Raw genomic sequence first — 15281 nt, 5'->3', positions numbered from 1 at the left:
AAAAATAGCCTTCCTATTCAGGTCATGTACTAACAGTATAAAGAAATAAAACTGGGGCTGATCTATTATGTCTCCTATGGGAATACAGGAGATTTTCTATTTTAAATACAGCACTTGTATCAACATAGCAAACTAGTATTTCAGGAGCTCATGGAATATAAATGATTCAGGTATGATATGATTCTATTGAGGGAATAACAAATTCAGTGATAATAACAGCTATCATTTATTGAGCACTTATGAGTATGTCAGATACTATTCTCAGCACTTGACATATATTATTTAATTTTTATAAAGCTATGAGATAGGTACGATTACTATTCTCATTTTACATATTTTTTGGAAATTAGGCATAAAAGGTAGATCACACATCTAAAAACAATTGTTCATTAGTATAACCTAATAAATGGATAGAAGATGCATGTGTGAAAGAGCACTTAGTGCCAAACTAGGAGTCCCAAGATCTAGACCTATTTCAGTTCACTAGACAGAACCTCATGGAGTCTCAACATTCCCCTTGATCCTTAGCAGCTCTCAGAGTAGTTGAAGAATCAAATTAAATCAAAGAGCACTGGACTTAAGGTCAAGGAATCCAGTCTCTGCAGCTCTGACCTTTACTATATCTAAGACTCTGTACAAACAAATCCTACAGTTTCTTTGAGCTGCATCCATTCTCTGCAAGTACAAAGCACCTACATATGTGCCAAACATTTTGCCAGGATTAGGAATACAAAAGTGAACATGATAGATACAGTCTTCTGTCCCTACAAAACTCAGAGCCTACAAGGGGATACAGATGAATAAAAGAGACAACTATAATTAAAGTTGGTTAAGTAATCAAGTAGGAGAGTATAATAGAGAGGCACCTAATCTAGACTTATGGGTCAAGGAGTATTTCCTAAGAGGAAATGACTTCTAAGCTAAGACTGAAAGGATGAATATTAATTAGAGAAAAGTTCCAGGCAGAGGGAACAAGACCTGTACACAGAGGGCAAGCATTAACAGTAGATTCTACAGAAGTAAAGAGGATTTAAAAAGCAAATATGAGGGAATCTGTGTAATTTGTTACAACTACATGTGAATCTGCAATTATCTCAATAAAAATTTCAATTGCAAAAACACAGCATATGTGAGAGTACTCTGCAAATTGAGAATAAGTGTCTTAGTCATTTCAGTTCATATTATTACTAATAATATATTCTACAACATACTGCTACAGAGAGCAAAGTTGGAAGGGTCATTATAATGGAAATAGAACTACTACAGACAGATACTGACCATATTTCAATAGTTGGCCAAAATTTGGAAAATCGTGATTCAATACCTTTCACATCCGGTCGATACTGTAGTCCATCATCTTTTTTTCCCAACAAACTAGTGTCATCTGTGTCTATAAAAGAAAAGTTTTCAAATTAAGACACATATGATATTTAACTCATACCATGAAACTTCCAAATATTCCAAATGTTCCAGGTCCTTCCCAACTTCATCCACTTATCCTGCTTACATTTCCCTCCAATCTCTTGACTATTGTGCCATTTCTATCTTAGGCTTCAAGACATCCCAAATATATACACGCTCTGCTCTGCATGATGAACAGCCTAATTTCATCTAGACTTCGGCTCAAATGTCCTCTACTGAAAAAGTCTTTCCTGTGCAAACTAAAATAACAGATACCCTGACGTGAAAAGATTAACCCTGTCTCCAAGGGACAATGGTCTCAAGTTTTACCTTCTCCTACCACTGTTTCCCTAGAAACATATCAGATTAAGATAAATGTGGAATCTCAGTTACGTTATCAGACAAAATTTATGATAGAAATGACCCCAGACTGGCGAACTGTATTTGGACTGGGAAGACTATAAATGAACCACAAATGCCTGTTGGAAACACAAGCTTCAGCTTCCCAGTACATAGTGAGGGAGGAAAGGGAAGGTATCATTAGGGATGAATGGAAATATTATCAAGAGGACCAAGATAAAAATTAAGGACCAACTACTCCAAAGGATTCTAAATCTGCATGAACTTCAATTATCAAAATTCTCAAGTTTGACCAATTTGAAGTTTGAAATTCTGGTAGTACCATTCAATCATGAGCCAGTTCCTCATAAAAAATATTATTTCTCTAAGCTACTGTTTCAACTTAGGCTCTAAACACCATTCTAGGAAAAGAAAAACAAACGCGGGCACCTGGGTGGCTCAGTCGGTTAAGCGTCTGACGGGCTCAGGTCATGATCTCACAGTTTGTGAGTTGGAGCTCTGTGTCAGGCTGACAGCTCAGAATCTGGATCGTGCTTTGGATTCTATGTCTCCCTCTCTCTCTCTCTGCCCCTCCCTGCCCGTGCTCTGTCTCCCTCTCTCTCTCAAAAAATAAACAAACATTAAAAAAATAAAAATTAAAAAAACAAACAGAAAAACAAACCATAATACTTCTTTAAGATCAAGGGACCTAAGAAGGACCTCTACCAGCAAATGGTTTGCTCTCCTGCCCATTTAAAAAAAAAATTTTTTTAATGTTTGTTTATTTTTGAGAGAGAGAAAGAGAGAGAGAGAGAGAGAGAGAGAGAGAGAATGGGAGAGGGACGGAGAGAGAGGGAGACACAGAATCTGAAGCAGGCTCCAGGCTCTGAGCTGCGAGCGCAGAGCCTGACGCGGGGCTCGAACCCACGAACCATGAAATCATGACCTGAGCTGAAGTCAGACACTTAACCGACTGAGCCACCCAAGGGCCACTCTCCTGCCCGTTTTTGACCCCCAACTGGAAATCCTCTTATGAGCTCCTTGGGCATTCTCTGGTAGCTTAGACCAGAGGTACTGCAATCCCTGGTGCAGTATTCCACAAATAATTTGTTACCAACATAAAGTACCAAACTTTGCCTTACCACTTTTTTCTCTTAGCTTAGATAAAAAACATATCCCTTTAATAAATCCAAAACAGGTAGGAGGGATGGACTTACTAAGCAGGACTACTAGGACCACAATCCTAGTCCATGACAATGTGCCTGGCTCTTGTATGTTACTAGGAATGATACATTATCCTCACCCATACGTGTATTACTAGGGAAAGAAGATTGAGAACCTCTGCCTTTAGTGACTGGATATTTCTAGTTGTAATAGAAAACAAAAATAAATTCTTAGCTGGTATCATGGCCTCCAAACTATGACATAAAGCAAAAAGAGAAAAAAAAATTTTAAACTGAAGGTGATAATTTTTCCTTATATTCTGTAACTTCACACCAAAATCTCTTAACAGTATATAATATGTAGGGGCAAAAACTGCAGAGAGAATGTGAAAACATAGTATGTGAAATGTGAATGTGAACATAGAATGTGAAAACTTTTCAGCTGTAGAAAAAAAGATGAAGAAATACATGGCAATGCTTATAGTTTTATTATAATTGAAATAAGTTGACTAATTCTTAAACAGCTATATTTATTACTATAAATTCGAGACAACCTTTAAGAACTATAAATGTATCTATAAGTCCATGTAAGGAATAGCTTAGTAACTATATGAACAACAAAAAAGCATGGTTTGAATTTTAAGAAGATGAAAATAAATGGAAAAAATTCTAAATTAGCAACAGAACAAAGAAATTCTAAAACATAAAGTAATTAAAAAAATAAATAAAGCAAAGATTTCTCATTTTACAGGTATGGAACACTACCAAAATGACAAATAAGAATTCAGACACACAATATAATAAAGACAGGTCTCTGGGTGAGTAGAATAGCTGTTACCTGTGCAATGACCAAGATGCCTTATATCAATTTGTTCTTGCTTTATACAAGATGCTTCTCGAACAAAACAAGGATTGTTGTAGGAACTCCCATCAGAAGCACACACAGGATTAAAACTGTATCCACTGCAATCTATATTACATACACACCTGTTGGAAAAGATATAAATTACCTATATTTTAATACAACAAAATTTCACAATGCTGCATTTCATTTTCTTTTCTGCTTTCTGTTAACAGAAGTCAATATATTATTCTAAGTGATAAAAGTTTAACTGTAAAACAAAAGTTTAACAATAACAAGCTAACAATTTCTTTTTTTTTATGTTTTTATTTATTTTTGAGAGAGTAAGAGACAGAGCATGAGTGGGGGAGAGGCAGAGACAGACAGACAGACACAGAATCTGAAGCAGGCTCCAGGTTCTGAGATGCCAGCACAGAGCCTGACACGGGGTTTAAACTGGTAAACCGTGAGATCATGACCTGGGCCAAAGTCAGACACTTAACCGACTGAGGGACCCAGGTACCCCTAACAATTTCTTTCAAGTGAGAGTTTAGGGATAATTTCATCTAGATATTGTTAATCCGGTGGTTTCCCTGAAATTTTCATATCTAGATATAATAATAAAAAGATGTCAAATGTCAACATTAATTAAAAAGCAACATGGTGTAGTGGAAAGAACACAGAATTATGAATCAAAAGTCATGAATCTAAATCCTAGCCCAACTAATTACCAAATTTTTGTCCAGATTCTTCCCCTAAGTTTTAGTTTACTTACCTGCAAAATAGAGGTTATAATAATATCCCTACCTCGCCAAACAACTGGAAAGATTAAAATACATAATTGATATAAAACATGTAATTTGAAAGCCCTCAAAAGTGTTACTAGCTGCATATCTACCTATACCACTGAGTGTCCACTCAATACTAAGATTGCATAAGGAAGTCTAAGACATGGCCACTCCTCTCAAGAACAATAAAATTTAACTGGGAATATAAAAGTAAAAAAAACCAGAGATTTCTCCTTCTAGCATCGCTGTAGTCTTAGAAGCTAAACTAATATTCCTGATGAAAACAACAAAAAATATAGGAAAGGTATTTTAAAATATTCTCTCAAATGCATTCATAAGTTGACAAGAAATCAGGGAATATTCTGACAAAAGTTAAATGAAGACAGGAAGAGAGAAAGGTCAATTGAGTTTGCTAAAGCTGATTTTCACCTTGAAAGTGGTTGCCAAATTGTGTAAACTCAATTATCAACTTTTGTGGCTTTGCAGGCCTCTGGGAACAAAAGACAAAGAATACTGACCTACCTAAATGGGGAGCCTGAAGACCCTAGATAAGTGGGTATGTCAAAAAGTAACAACTCTCAGCATGAGGGTAAACCAGAAATGAGTTGTCATGTTCCACAGGGACTATTTAAGGGGGGGGGGGGAATGCTGTCCTGAGCCATGGCATTGAAGAGAGGGAAGAAAAACATCTCCCCTGAGAATTAAAAACCATAAGCCAGCCCTCACATGGGTAATTACAACTTAAAATACTACTTGGGTGTTCTGAAAAACCTCAAACCCAGAGTTTATTTTAAGAGCCAAGGACTAGAAGGGGCCCTAGGCAACTGACAGAAGCAAATGCAATCTTCTCTGGAGAAACCCAACTTTATTATCTTCAGCCTCACACATTTTCCAAGATACAGTTGTGAGAAAAATAAGTAGATCACACACACTCACTCAGTCATATATCTACAAGAAATAAGGAAATAAAACACCATGAGTGGAAAAAGCTGATCTGAAAATGAACCAAGCAGGGCATCTTGCTGGCTCAACCAGTGGAACATGAGACTCTTGATCCTGGCATCCTAAATTTGAGCCCCACAACAGGGTAGAGCTCACTTTAAAAAAAAGGGAGGAGAGGGGTGCCTGGGTGGCTCAGTCAGTCAAGCTCTGACTTCAGCTCAGGTCATGATCTCACAGTTTGTGGGTGTGAGCCCTGTGTTGGGCTCTGTGCTGACAGCTTGGAGCCTGCAGCCAGCTTCAGATTCTGTGTCTCCCTCTCTCTGCCCCTGTCCCGCTCACACTATTTCTTTTTCAAAAATAAACATTTAAAAAAAAATGAGGGGAGCGGAGAGGAAGAGGGAAAGGAGAGGAAATGAACCAAATTGCATTTTTAATAGATAAAAAATGTATGATTAGAAATAAAAAACTATTTAGATTTGACAGCAGATTAGATAAACTAAACGTGAGTTAGGGAAGCAGAAGACAGGTTAAAGGAAATTACCCAGACCACAGCAAAGAGAGATGGAACATAAAAAAAAGATTAAGAGACACGGAAGACTGGGGCGCATGGGTGGCTCAGTCAGTTAAGCGTCTGACCTCAGTTCGTGTCACAATCTCACAGTTTCGTGAGTTTGAGCCCCGTATCAGGCTCTCCGTTGACAGTGCAGATACTGCTTCAGATCCTCTCTCTCCCTCTCTGCCTCTCCCACACTCATTCACCCTCTCTTAAAAATAAAAAACATGTTTAAAAATGGTAAAAGGCCTTCAAGAAAAAATAAAGAGAGAGATATGGAAGACAAAAGCAACAGAATCTAGAAAAAATCTGATTGGACCTCAAAAAGGAGTAAAAGGAATGAGGCAAGGGCAATATTCTCAGCAATTTCTTGTCAAACTTTCTAAAACTAAAAAAGATACTCATCTAAATGCCCAAGAAGACTAATATATTCCAAACAGGATTATTAAAAAGGAATGTAGACATGGAGATGTCACAGTGGAATTTTATAAAAACATCAAAAAAGAGTATTTTAAAAGCAGCCAGAAAGAAGACAGAGGGAAAAATAAGGGGGACAAGTGTTTTCAAAAGCAATACTGAAGCCAAATTGTTTATTTATAGCAAAAGACAGTGAAATAATACCTGCAATGTGCTGAAATTAAAAGAAATATATATGAAGAGAAATAACTTTCATGAATGAAAGTAAAATAAAAGAAATTTGGAAGAAGTTAAAACTTAAAGAGTTTGTTACCCGCTGGCTGTCAGTAAAGGTAGTAATCATAAAGGCAGTTGAAAACTGATCTTATAAAGAAAATCTGAAATGCAAATGAAGAACAAAAGTGTAAATCTGTACATAATGTTACCAAAGCTAGCCTTGCAAGGACCTGACAATTTCACTAGTAGGTAAGGCCTTTGGTAGGTAAGCTCCTTGTGCATCAGGAGACATAAGAAAGAATGTTCACAGCAGCATTATTCATGAGAACAAAAGACTGGAAACAATCCAAATGTCCATCAACAGTAAAATGGACTGTAAAAGGATGTGGTATAGTCAAAAAATTAAATTCAATAGGGGCGCCTGGGTGGCTCAGTCAGTTACGCGTCTGACTTCAGCTCAGGTCATGATCTCACAATTCGTGAATTCAAGCCCCGCGCTGGGCTCTGTGCTGCTGGCTCAGAGCCTGGAGCCTGCTTCGGATTCTGTGTCTCCCTCTCTCTCTCTCTCTCTCTCTGCTCCTCCTCGCTCACACACACACTCTCTCTCCCTCAAAAATAAACATTAAAAAAATTTTTTTAATTAAATTCAATAAACACTGAAATTGAATGAACTATGGCTATGTGCATTAACACGAATGAATCCCAAAAACATAACTGCTGAGCAAAAGAAGGTACATATAGTGATGATTCCATTTATACAAAACTAAATATCAATCAAAAGCCAAATCATATATTAAGTGATTTACCATCTGTGGTGAAGCTATTTTAAAGACCAAAGAAATGATTTCCACAAAATGCAGTATACCAGATGTATTCAGGGAGGAACATGGGAGGGCAGCTCTGAGGTTTTGGTAATATTCTATTCCTGGCTTGGGAGGTAGGATTCACAAAATTTTGTTTCATTTTTATGCACTAAACCAAGCATGTAAGTTTTCATGCACTTTTAAATATATACGCTATTTCACAATTTAAAAATCAAGGCACCAGAAAAAAAATTAAAAATTCCTATTTACTAAAGTCAAAAATGGCTTTTACATTTTAGTGGGGGGAGAGGGGGCAAAAAGAACGGGACAGGGAGCATATCTGGTCTGCAAAGTGTAAAATATTTATCAGCTGGCCCTTTACAGAACATCCTTGCGGACCTCAGGTTGACAGGATACAAGTGGGCAAAAGTAGAATGGCAATAAAAGAGAAAGGTGGGCTGATGAAAGATTAAAGTACTGTTCCAGGAATCGAATCAGAAACAGCTCAACAACAAAGGCAAGATACCACACCAATCCAGTGAGGAGAAACAAGCGATGGAGCAGTGGGCACTGAGCACAACTGTGACTAAGTGTAGGAGAAAGTCAGCGCTCCTCGGTGGGATGGCACCACTGCTTGTCAGACTGCAAACTGTGAGAACACACCAGGCTGCTCTTCTCAATGGCACAGGCAGAAAGAAAATCAAATTACCATGTCAAGGAAAGTCCAGGGAAACAATGAGCAGAGGAGGAAAATATTAGACTCCAAAGGCTGCTGATACTACTGATTACAGTGATTACAGCTGTTTGCACAGGGCAACCATAGCAGAGGGCAGGATGCCCAAAGCTTAGGAGTGTGCACTAACGGGGAAAGAAATCACTTCAGTAAAAATGCCAAATTCAAGACATCTAACAACCATTTACTCTGTACCTACTGTGCAGGAATACTCACATTTGCCTTATTAATCCCGACAACAAATAATTATGAAAAGGGAAGATGAATATGAACAAAGTTAAAAAGCCCAAGATCAGTAATAAGTGGCTGGGATGGTGTTCTCTCTACTCATAGCTGTTATGTAAAATAGATATCTCAGTATGGAAAGTAACAAATGAAAGGAGGTAAGTATTTTCCACATGATTTTCATGATTTATCATGAAAAATCTTTCACTAAACTGGCCTTGCTTTTCCCTCAAACATACCAGCGACACTCTTGCCTCAGGGCTTTCCCTCTCCCTGAACACTTTTCCCTCAGACACCCACCAGGTTCAATCCATCACTTCCTTCAAGTTTTTTCTCAAGTCTTAAAAAAATGGCTGAAAATTAAATCACTAAGCATCCATTTAAGAAGCTAGGGAAAAAAAAACAATGAAATAAATCCAATGAAAACAAAAAAGAAGGGAAAAACAGATGATATGGATATAGATACATGGAGATAGAGATATGGATATACAAATATATCTCAGCAGAAATAGAAGACATGGTTACAACAGAAAAGATCAATAAAGCCAAAGCTGATCCTTTGAAAAAACTTTCAAATCAACAAAGGAGGATTAATCCAGAAAGAAAGAAAAAGAACAAGAGAAAAACATATCAGCAGTGAAAAAGACTAGATTCAATGGGGATTATGGTTTAATCAATAATGAAAAGTTATTATAAAGCACTTTAAGATAGCAAGTTTGAAAACATGTGAAATGAGTAACTTTTTAAAAATATTCACTATTGAATTTAACCAAAAAAGAAACAGAAGCTAAATGGTATTATAATCATTAAATAAATTAAATCATCTGTTTGAAAAAATGTGTCCTTCAAAGACAGCTTCAGAGCCAGGTGTCTTTTAAAAAGAAAATTCATGAACACATTCACTCCAATCATTCAATAAATAGGTCATTCTATTCTTGCACAAAGTTGTCCAGAGAATAGAAGGAACACTCCCTAACTCACCAAGGCCGTATAAACTTTAAAAAATACACAAAAGTTAACAGAATAGCACTCACTGAGTAAAAATGAATAAAAGAAAATCTATCCTTACAGCAGACAGAATACCAACCAATAATGCACAGGCACAAAAAGATATTGCAATCATAAAACAACAATAGGATGCAATGAAAAAGGAGCACCATGACAATAAAGGTAAGCTCTTAGAAATCAAAATTACAGAGGGGTCCGGAAGATGGCGGCGTAGGAGGACGCGGGGCTCACCGCGCGTCCTGCTGATCACTTAGATTCCACCTACACCTGCCTAAAGAACCCAGAAAACCGCCAGAGGATTAGCAGAACGGAGTCTCCGGAGTCAAGCGCAGACTAGAGGCCCACGGAAGAGGGTAGGAAGGGCGGCGAGGCGGTGCGCGCTCCACGGACTGGCGGGAGGGAGCCGGGGCGGAGGGGCGGCTCGCCGGCCAAGCAGAGCCCCCGAGTCTGGCTGGCAAAAGCGGAGGGGCCGGACGGACTGTGTTCCGACAGCAAGCGCGACTTAGCGTCTGGGAGGTCATAAGTTAACAGCTCTGCTCGGAAAGCGGGAAGGCTGGAGGACAAAGGGAGGGAGAGCTGCTGAGCCCCCGGACGGCAGAGCTCAGCTTGGCGGGGAACAAAGGCGCCAGCGCCATCTCCCCCGCCCATCCCCCAGCCAAAATCCCAAAGGGAACCAGTTCCTGCCAGGGAACTTGCTCGCTCCGCGCAAACACCCAACTCTGTGCTTCTGCGGAGCCAAACCTCCAGCAGCGGATCTGACTCCCTCCCGCTGCCACAGGGCTCCTCCTGAAGTGGATCACCTAAGGAGAAGCGAGCTAAGCCTGCCCCTCCAGCCCCCGTGCACCTTGCCTACCCACCCCAGCTAATACGCCAGATCCCCAGCAACACAAGCCTGGCAGTGTGCAAGTAGCCCAGACGGGACACGCCACCCCACAGTGAATCCCGCCCCTAGGAGAGGGGAAGAGAAGGCACACACCAGTCTGACTGTGGCCCCAGCAGTGGGCTGGGGGCAGACATCGGGTCGGACTGCGGCCCCGCCCACTAACTCCAGTTATACACCACAGCACAGGGGAAGTGCCCTGCAGGTCCTCACCACGCCAGGGACTCTCCAAAATGACCAAACGGAAGAATTCCCCTCAGAAGAATCTCCAGGAAATAACAACAGCTAATGAACTGATCAAAAAGGATTTAAATAATATAACAGAAAGTGAATTTAGAATAATAGTCATAAAATTAATCGCTGGGCTTGAAAACAGTATACAGGACAGCAGAGAATCTCTTGCCACAAAGATCGAGGGACTAAGGAACAGTCACGAGGAGCTGAAAAACGCTTTAAACGAAATGCAAAACAAAATGGAAACCACAACGGCTCGGCTTGAAGAGGCAGAGGAGAGAATAGGTGAACTAGAAGATAAAGTTATGGAGAAAGAGGAAGCTGAAAGAAAGAGAGATAAAAAAATCCAGGAGTATGAGGGGAAAATTAGAGAACTAAGTGATACACTAAAAAGAAATAATATACGCATAATTGGTATCCCAGAGGAGGAAGAGAGAGGGAAAGGTGCTGAAGGGGTACTTGAAGAAATTATAGCTGAGAACTTCCCTGAACTGGGGAAGGAAAAAGGCATTGAAATCCAAGAGGCACAGAGAACTCCCTTCAGACGTAACTTGAATCGATCTTCTGCACGACATATCATAGTGAAACTGGCAAAATACAAGGATAAAGAGAAAATTCTGAAAGCAGCAAGGGATAAACGTGCCCTCACATATAAAGGGAGACCTATAAGACTCGTGACTGATCTCTCCTTTGAAACTTGGCAGGCCAGAAAGGCTTGGCACGATATCTACAGTGTGCTAAACAGAAAAAATATGCAGCCGAGAATCCTTTATCCAGCAAGTCTGTCATTTAGAATAGAAGGAGAGATAAAGGTCTTCCCAAACAAACAAAAACTGAAGGAATTTGTCACCACGAAACCAGCCCTACAAGAGATCCTAAGGGGGATCCTGTGAGACAAAGTACCAGAGACATCACTACAAGCATAAAACATACAGACATCACAATGACTCTAAACCCGTATCTTTCTATAATAACACTGAATGTAAATGGATTAAATGCGCCAACTAAAAGACATAGGGTATCAGAATGGATAAAAAAACAAGACCCATCTATTTGCTGTCTACAAGAGACTCATTTTAGATCTGAGGACACCTTTAGATTGAGAGTGAGGGGATGGAGAACTATTTATCATGCTCCTGGAAGCCAAAAGAAAGCTGGAGTAGCCATACTTCTATCAGACAAACTAGACTTTAAATTAAAGGCTGTAACAAGAGATGAAGAAGGGCATTATATAATAATCACAGGGTCTATCCATCAGGAAGAGCTAACTATTATAAATGTCTATGCGCCAAATACCGGAGCCCCCAGATATATAAAACAATTACTCATAAACATAAGCAACCTTATTGATAAGAATGTGGTCATTGCAGGGGACTTTAACACCCCACTTACAGAAATGGATAGATCATCTAGACACACAGTCAATAAAGAAACAAGGGCCCTGAATGATACATTGGATCAGATGGACTTGACAGATATATTTAGAACTCTGCATCCCAAAGCAACAGAATATACTTTCTTCTCGAGTGCACATGGAACATTCTCCAAGATAGATCATATACTGGGTCACAAAACAGCCCTTCATAAGTTTACAAGAATTGAAATTATACCATGCATACTTTCAGACCACAATGCTATGAAGCTTGATATCAACCACAGGAAAAAGTCTGGAAAACCTCCAAAAGCATGGAGGTTAAAGAACACCCTACTAACGAATGAGTGGGTCAACCAGGAAATTAGAGAAGAAATTAAAAAATATATGGAAACAAACGAAAATGAAAATACAACAATCCAAACGCTTTGGGACGCAGCGAAGGCAGTCCTGAGAGGAAAATACATTGCAATCCAGGCCTATCTCAAGAAACAAGAAAAATCCCAAATACAAAATCTAACAGCACACTTAAAGGAAATAGAAGCAGAACAGCAAAGGCAGCCTAAACCCAGCAGAAGAAGAGAAATAATAAAGATCAGAGCAGAAATAAACAATATAGAATCTAAAAAAACTGTAGAGCAGATCGACGAAACCAAGAGTTGGTTTTTTGAAATAATAAACAAAATTGACAAACCTCTAGCCAGGCTTCTCAAAAAGAAAAGGGAGATGACCCAAATAGATAAAATCATGAATGAAAATGGAATTATTACAACCAATCCCTCAGAGATACAAACAATTATCAGGGAATACTATGAAAAATTATATGCCAACAAATTGGACAACCTGGAAGAAATGGACAAATTCCTAAACACCCACACTCTTCCAAAACTCAATCAGGAGGAAATAGAAAGCTTGAACAGACCCATAACCAGCGAAGAAATTGAATCGGTTATCAAAAATCTCCCAACAAATAAGAGTCCAGGACCAGATGGCTTCCCAGGGGAGTTCTACCAGACGTTTAAAGCAGAGATAATACCTATCCTTCTCAAGCTATTCCAAGAAATAGAAAGGGAAGGAAAACTTCCAGACTCATTCTATGAAGCCAGTATTACTTTGATTCCTAAACCAGACAGAGACCCAGTAAAAAAAGAGAACTACAGGCCAATATCTCTGATGAATATGGATGCAAAAATTCTCAATAAGATACTAGCAAATCGAATTCAACAGCATATAAAAAGAATTATTCACCATGATCAAGTGGGATTCATTCCTGGGATGCAGGGCTGGTTCAACATTCGCAAATCGATCAACGTGATACATCACATTAACAAAAAAAAAGAGAAGAACCATATGATCCTGTCAATCGATGCAGAAAAGGCCTTTGACAAAATCCAGCACCCTTTCTTAATAAAAACCCTTGAGAAAGTCGGGATAGAAGGAACATACTTAAAGATCATAAAGGCCATTTATGAAAAGCCCACAGCTAACATCATCCTCAACGGGGAAAAACTGAGAGCTTTTTCCCTGAGATCAGGAACACGACAGGGATGCCCACTGTCACCGCTGTTGTTTAATATAGTGCTGGAAGTTCTAGCATCAGCAATCAGACAACAAAAGGAAATCAAAGGCATCAAAATTGGCAAAGATGAAGTCAAGCTTTCGCTTTTTGCAGATGACATGATATTGTACATGGAAAATCCGATAGACTCCACCAAAAGTCTGCTAGAACTGATACATGAATTCAGCAAAGTTGCAGGATACAAAACCAATGTGCAGAAATCAGTTGCATTCTTATACACTAACAATGAAGCAACAGAAAGACAAATGAAGAAACTGATCCCATTCACAGTGGCACCAAGAAGCATAAAATACCTAGGAATAAATCTAACCAAAGATGTAAAAGATCTGTATGCTGAAAACTATAGAAAGCTTATGCAGGTAATTGAAGAAGATATAAAGAAATGGAAAGACATTCCCTGCTCATGGATTGGAAGAATAAATATTGTCAAAATGTCAATACTACCCAAAGCTATCTACACATTCAATGCAATCCCAATCCAAATTGCACCAGCATTCTTCTCGAAACTAGAACAAGCAATCCTAAAATTCATATGGAACCACAAAAGGCCCCGAATAGCCAAAGTAATTTTGAAGAAGAAGACCAAAGCAGGAGGCATCACAATCCCAGACTTTAGCCTCTACTACAAAGCTGTCATCATCAAGACAGCATGGTATTGGCATAAAAACAGACACATAGACCAATGGAATAGAATAGAAACCCCAGAACTAGACCCACAAACGTATGGCCAACTCATCTTTGACAAAGCAGGAAAGAACATCCAATGGAAAAAAGACAGTCTCTTTAACAAATGGTGCTGGGAGAACTGGACAGCAACATGCAGAAGGTTGAAACTAGACCACTTTCTCACACCATTCACAAAAATAAACTCAAAATGGATAAAGGACCTGAATGTGAGACAGGAAACCATCAAAACCTTAGAGGAGAAAGCAGGAAAAGACCTCTCTGACCTCAGCCGTAGCAATCTCTTACTCGGCACATCCCCAAAGGCAAGGGAATTAAAAGCAAAAGTGAATTACTGGGACCTTATGAAGATAAAAAGCTTCTGCACAGCAAAGGAAACAACCAACAAAACTAAAAGGCAACCAACGGAATGGGAAAAGATATTTGCAAATGACACATCGGACAAAGGGCTAGTATCCAAAATCTATAAAGAGCTCATCAAACTCCACACCCGAAAAACAAATAACCCAGTGAAGAAATGGGCAGAAAACATGAATAGACACTTCTCTAAAGAAGACATCCGGATGGCCAACAGGCACATGAAAAGATGTTCAACGTCGCTCCTTATCAGGGAAATACAAATCAAAACCACACTCAGATACCACCTCACGCCAGTCAGAGTGGCCAAAATGAAGAAATCAGGAGACTATAGATGCTGGAGAGGATGTGGAGAAACAGGAACCCTCTTGCACTGTTGGTGGGAATGCAAATTGGTGCAGCCGCTCTGGAAAGCAGTGTGGAGGTTCCTCAGAAAATTAAAAATAGACCTACCCTATGACCCAGCAATAGCACTGTTAGGAATTTATCCAAGGGATACAGGAGTACTGATGCATAGGGGCACTTGTACCCCAATGTTTATAGCGGCACTCTCAACAATAGCCAAATTATGGAAAGAGCCTAAATGTCCATCAACTGATGAATGGATAAAGAAATTGTGGTTTATATACACAATGGAATACTACGTGGCAATGAGAAAAAATGAAATATGGCCTTTTGTAGCAAGGTGGATGGAACTGGAGAGTGTGATGCTAAGTGAAATAAGCCATACAGAGAAAGACAGATAC

General features: G+C 39.2%; 1 protein-coding gene across 2 annotated transcripts in view; it reads right to left on the bottom strand.

The window, feature by feature from the left end:
• The window catches only part of TMEFF1 (transmembrane protein with EGF like and two follistatin like domains 1), an 87674-nt gene that overhangs the window by 25367 nt on the left and 47026 nt on the right, over positions 1-15281 (bottom strand). For both annotated transcript variants that reach the window (XM_078436643.2, XM_078436644.2), the window contains exons 6-7: positions 3742-3890; positions 1325-1390 (exon numbers count right to left, since the gene is read on the bottom strand). In XM_078436643.2, coding sequence (XP_078292769.2) covers positions 1325-1390; positions 3742-3890 — 215 coding nt within the window. The remainder of the gene's footprint in view (positions 1-1324; positions 1391-3741; positions 3891-15281) is intronic.

This window comes from Panthera onca, chromosome D4 (genome assembly GCF_046562875.1).
Source record: "Panthera onca isolate mPanOnc1 chromosome D4, mPanOnc1 haplotype 2, whole genome shotgun sequence".
Lineage (NCBI taxonomy): Eukaryota > Metazoa > Chordata > Mammalia > Carnivora > Felidae > Panthera > Panthera onca.
The sequence above is the reverse complement of the archived record's forward strand: the minus strand, read 5'-3'. Positions and strand labels throughout refer to the sequence as shown.